The sequence below is a fragment of the Marmota monax genome, unplaced genomic scaffold (genome assembly GCF_021218885.2).
Source record: "Marmota monax isolate L192 unplaced genomic scaffold, Marmota_monax_Labrador192_F-V1.1 WCK01_AAM20220418_F8-fsc00041, whole genome shotgun sequence".
In the NCBI taxonomy this organism is placed as follows: Eukaryota; Metazoa; Chordata; class Mammalia; order Rodentia; family Sciuridae; genus Marmota; species Marmota monax.
This window is the reverse complement of record NW_026695238.1, coordinates 17,174,680-17,186,825: the sequence shown is the minus strand read 5'-3', so window position 1 is coordinate 17,186,825 and position 12,146 is coordinate 17,174,680. Positions and strand designations below refer to the sequence as shown.

General features: G+C 50.0%; 1 protein-coding gene across 13 annotated transcripts in view; it reads right to left on the bottom strand.

The window, feature by feature from the left end:
• Window positions 1-12,146, bottom strand: part of Agap1 (ArfGAP with GTPase domain, ankyrin repeat and PH domain 1) — a 488,301-nt gene that overhangs the window by 247,760 nt on the left and 228,395 nt on the right. For all 13 annotated transcript variants that reach the window (XM_058577558.1, XM_058577559.1, XM_058577560.1 and 10 more), the window contains 2 exons: window positions 7,688-7,815; window positions 6,378-6,533 (listed from right to left, as the gene is read on the bottom strand). In XM_058577558.1, coding sequence (XP_058433541.1) covers window positions 6,378-6,533; window positions 7,688-7,815 — 284 coding nt within the window. The remainder of the gene's footprint in view (window positions 1-6,377; window positions 6,534-7,687; window positions 7,816-12,146) is intronic.

Below are 12,146 nucleotides of genomic sequence, written 5' to 3'. Positions count from 1 at the left end.
GAAAACACATTCCAGAGCTGCAGTTAACACAGCCAAGGAGAAAAGGGGCTCCTTGCTGCTTAGTCGGAAAACAGTCTGCATAAACGTATATATTTAATTAACGTCTGAATGATCTAAAAAATTCTATTAACTAGTCAGCTGAGCAATTTAAATGTGCACCCTTGATCAGCACCAAGGTGTGGGCGGTGTTGCCTTCTCTTGCTTCTGCGTGGGTAGAAAACAGTGATTTCAAAGTTAAACTAGTGTACCATACCATTGAAAATAATAAGGGGAAAATCCCAGGAACCTCCTCCCGACAAAACGCTGGTATTTGGGAAGAGCGAGCAGCTCTGTGGGTCTGCCTCATTCCGGAGCCAATTATCTCGAAGGGAGCGTGGACACTGCAGAGCTACCCGGGGGCTGGTGGCCAGTGGGGAGGGGGCCACATGTGACCAGGGAGCCACAACCTGAGGTGCACCTTAACTTGGCCAAGACCACAAGAGCGTCCCCATCCAAGTCCCCATCCACCGATGGCGCGAGAAAGGGCGAGCGCCGTGATTTTCTGACAGATTTATTTTATTATGAGAGAAAGATCTGAGACTCGTCCTCCTTAATAACTGTGCTGACAAGTGACAACTTCACTCCATTACTTTTCAATGGGAACATTACTCACGCAATATTGAAAATGGAGAAACATTTTCATGTGCTTTTCAAATCTGAAATGATATATGAAATGGAGAGACCCGGTGGTGTCCAGTGCAGCCGCGATGGTGATAAAACCCAGTTTCAAAGGCATGTGGGATGCTGCGGCCGGTGTTCTAAAACAATGTTAAAAGGGGTGACGGCACAGGACACGAGAAAGCCAGGCCGACGGGACGGGCTCGAGATCCCAGGAGAGGCTGCTGCCAGAATTAAGTGAGAAGACAGGGAGAGGGCCCCCGTGACACCAGGCAGCGCCGGCACCTCAAAGGGCGCTCATTAGAAAATGTGCTGCTTCTGTGACCACAGGGGCTCACCGTTACTGAACACCTACTATGTGTTTGGCAGTACGTGCCTTATTCCCTTTAGGATGTTAGAAAGCTGGAATGGGACGACAGGAAAACAGGAAGCAGCCGAGGAAGACACACAGGGTTTGCCCTCTGGGATAGAAGGAAGGAGAGGTGCTCACCAATTCCTCTTCAGGAATCACAGCTATGGTCTGGGGGTTTTCTTTTCTCTTTAATTAATTCTTAAATTAATAATGTGTAATGATCTCAGATTCTTTCTTCACATTTTAATTCATACAGAAGCTGGCACTTCAGGTTTCCAGTTGTAAGATGAATTTTAAAGCTTGCAGACAGAACATTTAAAACAATTCTAGGTTGACGTACAGCATTAACAGTACTTTGGGAATTTTACGAATTCTAAATTCCTAAATCTGGAAATCCATCTTCATTATTCTCTATTAAACAGAATAATTAACAAAACAAACATTTTAAAAAAATTAACATCTTCCTCAGGGCAGCACATCTGTCCCCATAGCCACTTCTGTTCTCAGAGCAGAATCTCCCGAGCAGGAGGAAACGGCTAACTGTATTGCCACGAACAGCTCAGAAACAAAACTAAATCCAACATCTGATCACACGCTCAGCTAGGAACTGGAACCTAGGAAGACCTCACTGCAAAAATCAAACCAAAATTTCCTGAAAACTAACATTCTGGTGAGAGTCATAAACCTAAATGCCAGCAAAGAGCTGGGCAAGCTGATGGTCAGAGGGCAGGCTGCATCTCAGGTCAACAATTACTCTGTCCACACAGGCTATATTAATGAAATTGAAATAAAAAACTAAATTCACTGGACAAAGAATGCTGCAGCCCACGTAAATCCCCAGCGAGGTCGTCTTCTTGTCCTGCAGACGGCATCCTCGGTCACGGCTGAGATGGCTCTGGGGATGTCAGACGCAGGGGTCCTTGGTACCCACCAGTTGTCGGAGAGCTGCGTCCAGCCTGCTGCACACTAGTGCGAGCATAACCAGGGTTTGTGTGCCTGGCTCAGAAGATGTGGAGACCCCGAGCGCTGAGAAAGGCCGCTTAGCTTCCACAAACGCTCACTGCAGGTCACCTGATGATCACTCGCTTCCTTACAAAGACGTTTCACTTCCCTCAGGTGAAAGACGCCAGGAAGAGACATGCCACCCATACCTGTGTACCTGGACAGAGCACTGCTGCAAGAGCCCTTCCTATCAAGGAGACACCACTCTCCCCTTCTCCCCAGCAAGGAAGGGCTGAGGAAGCACCTGTCACGGGCACCCAGGCTCTACAAAAACACAGCGTGCCATTCGGAACTGCCACCTGTATACAGGTTGCACGTCTTGTTCCCACAGTGAGTTCTGTGAGTTGTTTACTGTTTTGCACAGTCTTGGGACACAGGCATGCTTAGCTCTGGTTAATGACACTGACAGTACACAGCAAGCTTTTGAAATACCACATCAACAACACCATCGCTACAGTGTGAAAGGAGGCAGAGCAGCACAGCACACTGTGTGAGGACCAAGCTAGCTTAAAACGTGAACAGAGACAACACGCAAGGGATTCAGCAGGGCTGGTCCCTGGGAGGGAGGCAGGAGACCCCATCTGGGAGGCGTCCAAGGAGGGCTTCACCCTTCACTTGGGATTTACTTATTTCTTGACGCAGCAGCAGTGGTAGCAGCAGAAAAACGTTTGAATTTGGTGCGTCGGAAGGTGGTATGTGTGTATACTTTTTATTCTGCTATATTTGAAAACATTTTCAAATAAAATGTTTCAACCACAAGTAAGTTGGGGCTACTAAATTAATCACTATAAGAACCCATATTACAAAACCAGGGATGAAACAGTCTTTTAGTGTTTGTTTTCTCAAAACAATAATTTTTCAAAATGCTCAAAATATATTTTTACTCTTGATTACTAAAGTATAATTCCTACTATAAAGATCATACATAACTAGCTACTAATACAGAGAGTTTTAATTTGTACCATTTCATGTAAGGTACACATGATTTGTTTTTTAAAAAAGTAAATACATGCAAACAAAAACATCTAGGAGTAGAAAATGTTAGCCCAGCCTATTCATTACACGTCTACTTTACAAAATATGTAAGAATGGTATTTGAAAAAATGGTGTGTGTACTATTTAATTAACTCTGGCCTCTTTGTAATGCACTAATAAATAAGGTGGCTGTTGCCTCTTCACTTGCATATTATAAACCCAGATGCATGGATTTTTATTCACTAAGAGTGATCCCATATGGTACATGTGTCCTCCTTCTAGATACTTTTAAATAAATATACACTTTGACAATTAAGCCAAAAAAATGCCAAAGATCACCAGAGATGAACAGTCTACCGAATCTTACATTCTTAAGAATGTGAACAAACTGGCAGCAATAAGAATTTAGTTTCTTACTTCCCAAGATCTCAAAATTGATTTGCCTTCTCTTCATTCCTTGAATGACACTGACATCTAGTGGAGTTAATCTAAGATCTTCTACTTAAAAATACTCAGTACTTAGGCATCACCGCTATCGTCACCACCACCATTGTCACCACCACCATCACCACAATTGTGTCAACTGAAACCCAGTCAGGGACAGGCAGACCCTGCTGGGATTTCAGCCAACTTCATCTTGGCTTCTTTTCATGACCTCCCATTTCTGTTCTCCTTAATATAGTCGGGCAGCTGGGTTTGGTTACTACAACAGTGGTTCACTCTCAAATGGTCTTCCAACATTAGAAAGGAGGAGAATACACACGGACCCTGCACAGGCCACAGGCAGGCCGCGATCAGTCGTCCCCCGACTCAGTCCCCATGCAGGGTGGTTCTCTCTGGTTCCTGCACTGCCCACCCAGCCTGCACTCTGGCTCCCTGGCCTCCTGGATGCCCATGTGCACACGCGCTTCCTCGTGGTCTTGCGTCAGCTGCAAGCAGGCCCTTCTCCTGAATTCTGCTCTCTCCTTTCAGTGTGCGGAGCCCCTAGCTTCCCTCCAGACCCCTCCTCCTGAATGCAGCGGACTCTGGCACAAGCCCTCCTCCTGGACTCTGAGCAGAACCAGGGCTCTGCCGCGAGCGAGGCTAAGTCAATATTTATTAACTGGGTTATTATTTTGATTGTTCCCGTCTTAAAGTGCTCTCTATAGTCCACATGGATGATCGGTTACCCATTATAGGACAAGGTCCAAGACTCTATTTTCTGGCACAATCCAACTCCACAGCTACCCCTTTAGAGGATGGGACAAGAGTGTGCTGCTGATCTTCTTATAAGTAACTCTACTTTTTTGTTTGTTTGTTTTTTGTTGTTGGGGATCTAACCTAGGGGCGCTTCACCACTGAGCTACATCCCGACTCCTATCTATCTATCTATCTATCTATTTATTTATTTATTTATCTTGAGACAGGTTTCACTATTTGCTGACAGTCTCATTAAGTTGCTGAGGCTGGCCTTGAATTTGAGATCCGCCTGCCTCAGCCTCCAGAGCTGCTGGGATTACAGGCCTGTACCACCATGCCTGGGTAAGCAGCTCTATTTTTAAAGGCATTTCCTGGACTTTTATTTCTTTCACTGAATAAAAACCAAAGACAATGAGCAGCTAATGTGACCCTGGCGGGTGCCAGAGGCTATGTTCTCCCTCCCAGCTCCTAACAGGGGTGGCAGTGACAGACACAGAAGCTGTCTTGTCAGATGCATTCACCAGCCTGTTGAGTCCAGAGGGGATGTGCAGCCTGTCCTGTGGGGTGGCCACTTCTCTGGACAAGGCTCTGCCCTGGGAGAGCTGGGAGGGAGCCACTGGGGCGAGTGTCCCATTCGGTGTGCGCCCACGGACACTGAAGGCCCAGCAGAGGTTCCCTGCACTGAGACACACACTGCCTCCCCTCCAGCCAGCCATCTTACAGCTACTCCCACCTGACCCCATCAGAGGTCACATACGGAACATTAGTGGTAATGAGGGAACAGGGAAAGCAATGCCACAGGGCTCTTCTGCCCCACTGCACAAGTGCTACCTTCCCAGCTCAGAGAGGTTAAGTGATTTGCCTAAGTTCAAACAGCTGCCAGTCGGGGAGGCCAGGGCCTGGGCCTGCTCTCTCTGATCAGTCTGCACAGCAGCCTCTGCCAGAGCAGCATGGAACAAGGCAATCAGCAAGGAGCAGAGAGCAGTTAAGCGGTACTGTGCAGTCAGCAGACCTTGGCGATACTGACTGTCTCAGGGCGGGAGAGGGACGAGGCATCTACCAGACTTGGCCGGCACCCGTGGCATCAAGATGGGCATCATCAAGTAAGGGAGGCAGGTGAGATATGCACTCCCAGTTCCCGTGGGGGTATTCTCCTTCAGTTTAAGACAGGAAACACTAAACTTCTTTGTGTCTGAGTCAGCACCAACCAACTAAAAGGAGACAGGTGTGATCAGAGCACTGCCTGCAGGTGGGCTGAGCTTCCTCTGTAGGTGGGGCTGGCCTGTGAGAGTCAGGAAGTTCAGGAGCACCCGGGCTGCTACTCTCCACAGGTACCTTCAGCACCTGACCCATCCACCCCATTCCCATAGAGTGACAACCCCAAATCTCTGCAGAAGTTGCCAAAAGTCCTTCAGTTGCAGAAGTGCCCTGGCTGAGAACCCCTGGTTTAAAACCTGTCATGCACAGAGCTAGTCCAGGCGGGGAGAGTGCTCCTGCCCCGTCACATGCCAGCAGCTCTGCCTGGTGTTCTGGGCTCCACTGCAAGGCCTTCCAGGGTTGACTGGTGATGCCTGCTATGTGGGCAGGATGGGGGTGGGCAGGGCAGTGTTTGTGTCTCCTGTATTTCAGGAATTTCCTTATCTCAGTTGTCCCCAGAGCCACCCACAGGTCGGGGCCCCACCCGCGGACTCTGAGTTTCTAAATGTGAGCCTAAATACCTGATCTCCAGTTTTCAAACACTCCTAGATGACTCTCTGTGTGCTGTGAGCCCCCAGGGAGCCCAGGGCACATGGGGCTGAGAGCCAGCACTGCCCCAGCCCCGACCTGCACCCACCAAGGTAAGTCCTCAGACATGGAGAACAGGCTGGCTCCCATCTCCCATCTGAAGAAATGGGTGCATACCTTTGAGAGTGCCATACAGCTCTGTTTTGTGTAAGATGCAGACAGTGTCTCTCTAGAGACCATGAAATGCTTGTTACAAATCCAAGACACCAAGGCTCTCCATGCACACTGCTCTCCATGGAGAATTCCCATTCTACTCAGCGTCCAGACCTTGGCTTCCCACCGCTGTCTTAGATTTCCGGAGTCAATGCCATTCTCATTAACTTAGCTTGGATTCTACGACTATCACTCGACCACCAGACCACCACGCTAACAGGGACCCAGGCTCCTCGGTGTCACACTCAGGCCTCTCCCCAGGGCTGACACTCACGGTGAAGAGGTTGGACCGGCGCTTGGACTGCTTCCGCACAGGCGTGGGGGTGTTGGCAGTGGGAGGCACATCAATCCGCAGCTCCTTCTGGCTGGTGCTTGGGGTCGATGGGACAGAGGAGGAGTAGTCACTTAGGCTCCCGCCGCCATTACTTGTCTGCAATGATCAAAACCAAGGTTTCCTTAAGGACACACTCCTGGAACCTAAGGTCACCACCTCAGTGGGGTCGCAGTCACCCAGTTTTCAAGTCTTGTGGGGAGACACAGGTGAGCCAGGGCGGAAGGCAGCCTTCCGTGACTTTGCCAGCTGTGCGCAGCAAGCACACAAGGCCTCATTCTAGAAATCCACCATCTCAGAGTTGTTTTGTCTAAGAAAGTGACCAAAGGGAACAAAGCGTCTATCATTAAACTTGAGCATTTCAAACAGCTAAAATGTAAGCATTTCCCTTCCCTCTGGAAAGCAAAGAGGCTAGTTAAACTAATGGATTCCCCGTTCCGTCTCTGCTCTAGAACGGGAGCAGAGGGACCTGGTTTGCTCAGCAGAACCACAAGGAACATTCTGCAGATGACATCTGGAAATCGGGTGCTGCTGGAAGATGTTTCCAGGCTCGCAGGAAGTTAAAGACGCCAACAGTACGGCGTTGACATTCCTGAGTGAGCCTTCACAGCCCACAACAGAGACCACAGGAATGGACTGCCTTCCCGGGCACTGCACCCTCTGGACCCAAGGGCCAAGAGACCACCTAGCAAGAAAGGTTAATCACAAAACCAGTGCAGGCAAAATAAAGCGACAGTATCCTGAACAGGCTTCTGCAAGTTCTTCAAAGTGACAATTATTTCATTTGCTTCCAAGTAAATAATTTAGCAAAATGTTGTTGTGTAAAGAGAGCAGTTTCTAGAGGGCCCGGGGGAGGTGGCAATTATAAGGAATTGCGCTGCCAACTTGAGGCGTACAGTGGTTCACCCACAAGACTGACTGAGAACTGTTAACCTGCAAGCGGGCCAGGACCAAGACCAGAGCACGGTGGGTGCCTTAAATCAGCAGCGGACACACTCCTGGCGCTGCCCTGGGCCAGCGTGGCTCATAATGGATTCCAGGCAGCAGGAGACAGAGCACTTTCAGGAACGACCCCTAAACCCCAGCTGGCCACGGCAGTTTCTGAAGGGAACAGGGGTCAATCACAAACACACTGCTGTTATCTCCGCAGTTAGAACGAGCCAAGCCGACTTCTGCACTGACTGCAGCACTGTCTCCACGCTGTCCCTGGTCCCAGGTCCCCTCAGTCCCACTTCTCATCCCACCTGACATACCTGGCTGATGTGCACGGCAGACACCTGTGCAGAACAGACGGAGGAGTGGCTGGGAGAGTTGGGCAGGGACTTGCAGGGGCCGATGGACAGCTGCTGCTTCTTCCTTGTGGCAACAATCTTCTGGGCAACTGGTAGACACAGAGGCAAAAGAAATCATCCTGAAGCTGGTGTCCAAACACAACAGGCAGAGCCGACGAGCTGGGGACCCCAAAATCCGCAGGGCTTTCCCTCCTTCCACAGGACCTTCAGTTGGGCACCTGAACATTTCCCAGAGCTTCCCCCTGTGGCCAGCAAGCAAGCTCCGGGCAGTGGACCATGTGTCAGCTCCCAGGAAGCCACCTTCCTCCAGGGAGAGCTGCCCTCTGCCCATTGCTCCCTTGTGTCCTTTTCCTTCATCTGCCTGAATCGCAGAGATGTCTGTGGCCCCAGCAGCCTTCCTGGGCCATGAGGTGGTGCTGGAGATACAACCGACACTTAGTGAGGCTGGATACAGAAGGCACGGAGGGCTTCCGCCCCGGGCACACCCCCTCAGAGGACTCACGTGTGGAAACAAAAACACATACCCACAATGTGAAATTTGCCCTAAAATAACCATTTCCCAGTTAGTTGTAGCACTGATAAGCCTAACTGGAACAGGGAGATTTCCCTAAGGCCCTTGGAACCCCAAATCCTCCTGTTCCACTGCCTGAGGGATCACTCTTAACTCCACAGGCTCTGGTGGAGGCTGATACTCAAGCACAAGCAATTATATCCAAGCTCTTTTTTATTTAAACGTATCACCTCCACACTGGAAGTTTATCTTAATCAATACAAATCTGAATCCAACCAGCCATAACTTCTCTTGGCAAATAGGCTCGCTGATAAAGCATATTGGATTTAATTGGAAAGGAAGCCGACGGTTAGAAAGCCCTTCCTGCACTGAGGGGTGTCACTGCGGGAGGAGTCCCGGGGTTCATGTGGATGGATGTGGGCCTCGGGGAGTGGCTGCAACTGTGCTCAGTGCTACTGTCTTGGTCTGGATTGTTCCGGCCCCCAAAGGTGCCAAAGTGGAAGGAAGGACTCCTTGCCTTTCCCTGGCCCCTGGTGATGTCCTGGAAGCAGCCCACGTGCTGCCCACAGACCATGCTCACTGATGATTTCTTTTCCAAATGAACACAATTTTAATAAGGAACTGGTCTGTCCACAGCCTGTGGTTTTCGTGTGAATGAATGATAGTATAAATATGATTAAGTAAAAGTGCAATGAATAAAAAATGGTTCAGGAGACGAAGCAGCGGCTCCATTAGTTACATCCCCCTCCAATAGGCTTCTCATCAACCTGAAAGGATGGTATCAATTAATTTATCTTCCTGCAGTGTATCGAACATAACCTTCATCAGCTAATCATGTTTAAATTACAGAGGAATATCGCAGCACTCTGTCATTTCAAAACCATTGGCGTATTGATCAGGGGTCTTTGAAGACACATATTAGAATATTTTAAAAATCATTGCATGAACTCAAAAATGGAATCTAAGATCAGCTTCCAATAGCTGCGGAACGTGTGTCACACAGGTGTACTGAGATCCCAAAGACCTTAAAGCAAATTAGCCTGAAATCAAGGCTGCCTGGGTGAGTGCTGATCCTTATCCTTTTGGAACACAGCAAAAAGGGGCTTCTGGTACCAACTGCCCCACGTTCTGGTTCTCTGCCAGCCTCAGTGTGTGTCCGCTGTGTGACCACACAGGCCATAGAACACAGGAGCCACACATCGCCCGCAACAGGACCGGATGGGCCAGGAGAGCTTCGCAGACACTCTCCACACGTGTGTTTCACGCCAAGGCAACGTTAGAGACTTTCCAAGAGAAGTCAGAAATTTCACGAAAACCCTAATTCTATGGATCTCCAAATGGAAATGAATGTTGGGTCCTCTCTACAAACAGGCTAGAAAGAAGGCGTTGGTGATCAAAAAGAACGTTTCAAAACGATGTACAGAGCATGGGCCGTGTCCTGAGGACTAAAATCCTACTGTCCCTTTATTACTGCTCTACCACATTAACTGCAAAAGAAAAACAACAACGACAACAACAAACCAAACAAACAAACCACGAAGTCATAATCTGTAATGCCTGGTGTCTTTTTTTCTTTTTAATTTTACTACAATATTTCCCCATTTTAATTCCTTCCTACTCTCATACACAAATTAAAGAAAGAAAATGATTTACAAATACCTTGTCCTAAGACACAGAGGCTGCTTTAGAACCACAACGATCTGCCTAAGGAGGACATCACCAGGAGGCAAAGGCCCTCTGTGAACCTTCCGCACCTTTCCATCAGGAGGACGGAAATCCGCTACCGTGAAGACCTATGGCTCACACCGTGGATCTGCTAACCACAGCTCTGCTGCTTGCTTGATGTCCCACGGAGGGAGTGACATGTCTGGGGGCCCTGCTTAAAGACGCCCCTGAGGACTCTGGACAAAAGCTAACATGATAACTGCCACCCGACTGGCACTGTGGTCCAGGCCTCACACCATGGCACCAGTCTGGGCGGGGCGCAGGAGCCCCAACAGAAGAGGGGGTGGGGGGCATGCGGACTCCTCGCAGATCCAAGGAAAATCAAGGCCGGGGATGGAGGGTTCAGCGGGAGTGCACTTGCCTGGCATGTGTGAGGCACTGGGTTCAATTCTCACACAGCGTCTAAGTAACTGGAATAAAGGTCTACCAACAATTAAATACCCCCAAACCCCACATTTCAGGGGAGAGAGAAAGCAGATACATTTACAAGCTGCTGAAGGTGAACGTTCTGACCAACAAAGGGAGAAATGTGGAATGGTTCAGGTGTGAGGTGCCCTCCTAGAGTCCCCGTGAGACGGTGAGGAAGGCCTGGAGGGGACCTGCCTGGGTACGCGGCCTGAGCCCAGGCGCTGCACTGATGTCCCGGTGGGGACTCACTGCCGAGGACTGAAGGCAGGCGCGGTGGCTGGAGGAGGGGGCCTGGGGAGATGCCTCTGGGGGGCCTATTTTGTACCTGGTGAGTGGATGCTTGCTCTGCCTCCCGATCACGTGCTGGATTGCTTTCCTCTGCCACATCCTGATGTCACGAGGCTCTGCCTCACCCTGGCTCTGAGGAATGGAGTCAGTCATCTACAGACTGAGACCTCTGAGGCCATGAGTCCAAACAAACTTCTCCTCCTCTAAAACAGTTCCTTCCAGGTCTTTCAGTCGCAGCAGTGAAAACGCTGACTAAACCAAATGGTGATCACTGAGTACTCAGGGTGTTCAGGGCGCGTCAATGTCGGTAGGTTTAAAAGGTGACCGCGACCTCTGACTGTGCTGGCTGGGCACCTCTCACAACCAGTTTCTGAATCTGGTCACTCGACGGTTGAACGTGCTACGTATTTTACATCAGAACATACGCAAGTGTGTACGTCTGTGTCTAACGGAAATGTGTGCGTTTATCAAAAGCCCAGCCACTGAACTCACGAGAGCCCAAAATCTTTATCATGGGCATCTGACTTAGTCTCCACGTGGTGACTGCGTGACCATGAATGCGCCCATGCACTGCATCTGTGCCCAAAGTGGCCTCCTCAGCAGGCCCGGAAGGCGACTGGCCTACACTGGACGACACTGCTCAACTCATCACCTCCAGGTGACGCTCGGAGCAGCTTCAGGTCACCTTTGCTCTAACTTTACAATCTGGCTTGGGCATGGATGGAAGGTGAAGCTGCCCTGCAGTCAGCCCTGCAGTGCTGGTGACCACACGGCAGGAGGCTCACAGCAAGCCAGCCCCGGGGTCGGGCGGTGCCAGGTGAGGGAGGAAGGGGGCTGGGTCCTGGAGCCGGGTGAGGGGCTGCTTCTTGATGGAGGATAATTTTGTGGTATTTTTAAGTCTACGTAGACTTTCATGCATGCGTTTCTGTTCTTCAATTAAAAGCAAATTTAAGAATGGAAAAAACAAAAACATTTACTTTCTGCACAAATTTTAAATTTCCTAAGGAGCAGAAGGAAAATCGCAGTCTTTAATGAGTGGCAAAAGTAAGATTCTCAGATCAGTCCGTCACGTCCGGACCAAATGCTGATCTCCGCTCCCACAGAGGGCAAGAACAGAGAGGCCGTCCGCCCCGGGGAGGGCTGAGCAGGGTGGGCAGGTTCTTGACCACTTCGTCCTCAAAGCGGGAAGACAGGCAGAGGACAGGGTCCAGTTTGGCCCGTGACTGCCCTCAACTCCCTCAGGCAGCAGTGAAACACTCCCTCCTCTGCCTGCGACCTCTCCTGCTCCCGTCTCTACAGGGTTCTTACGTCATTGGTGTAAGGGACAGAGCCCAGCCCATAGCACACAGGCGGAGCTCAGCCAGGGCTGTGTCAGTCCAATGGCGTACCAAGTCCCATCTCCCAGCCCCCTCCGGGCAAGCACACATGAGCCACCTCCCCTGTCTGATCCTGCAGTCTGCCCCTGGGCCCTGGCTGGACCTGCCCTGG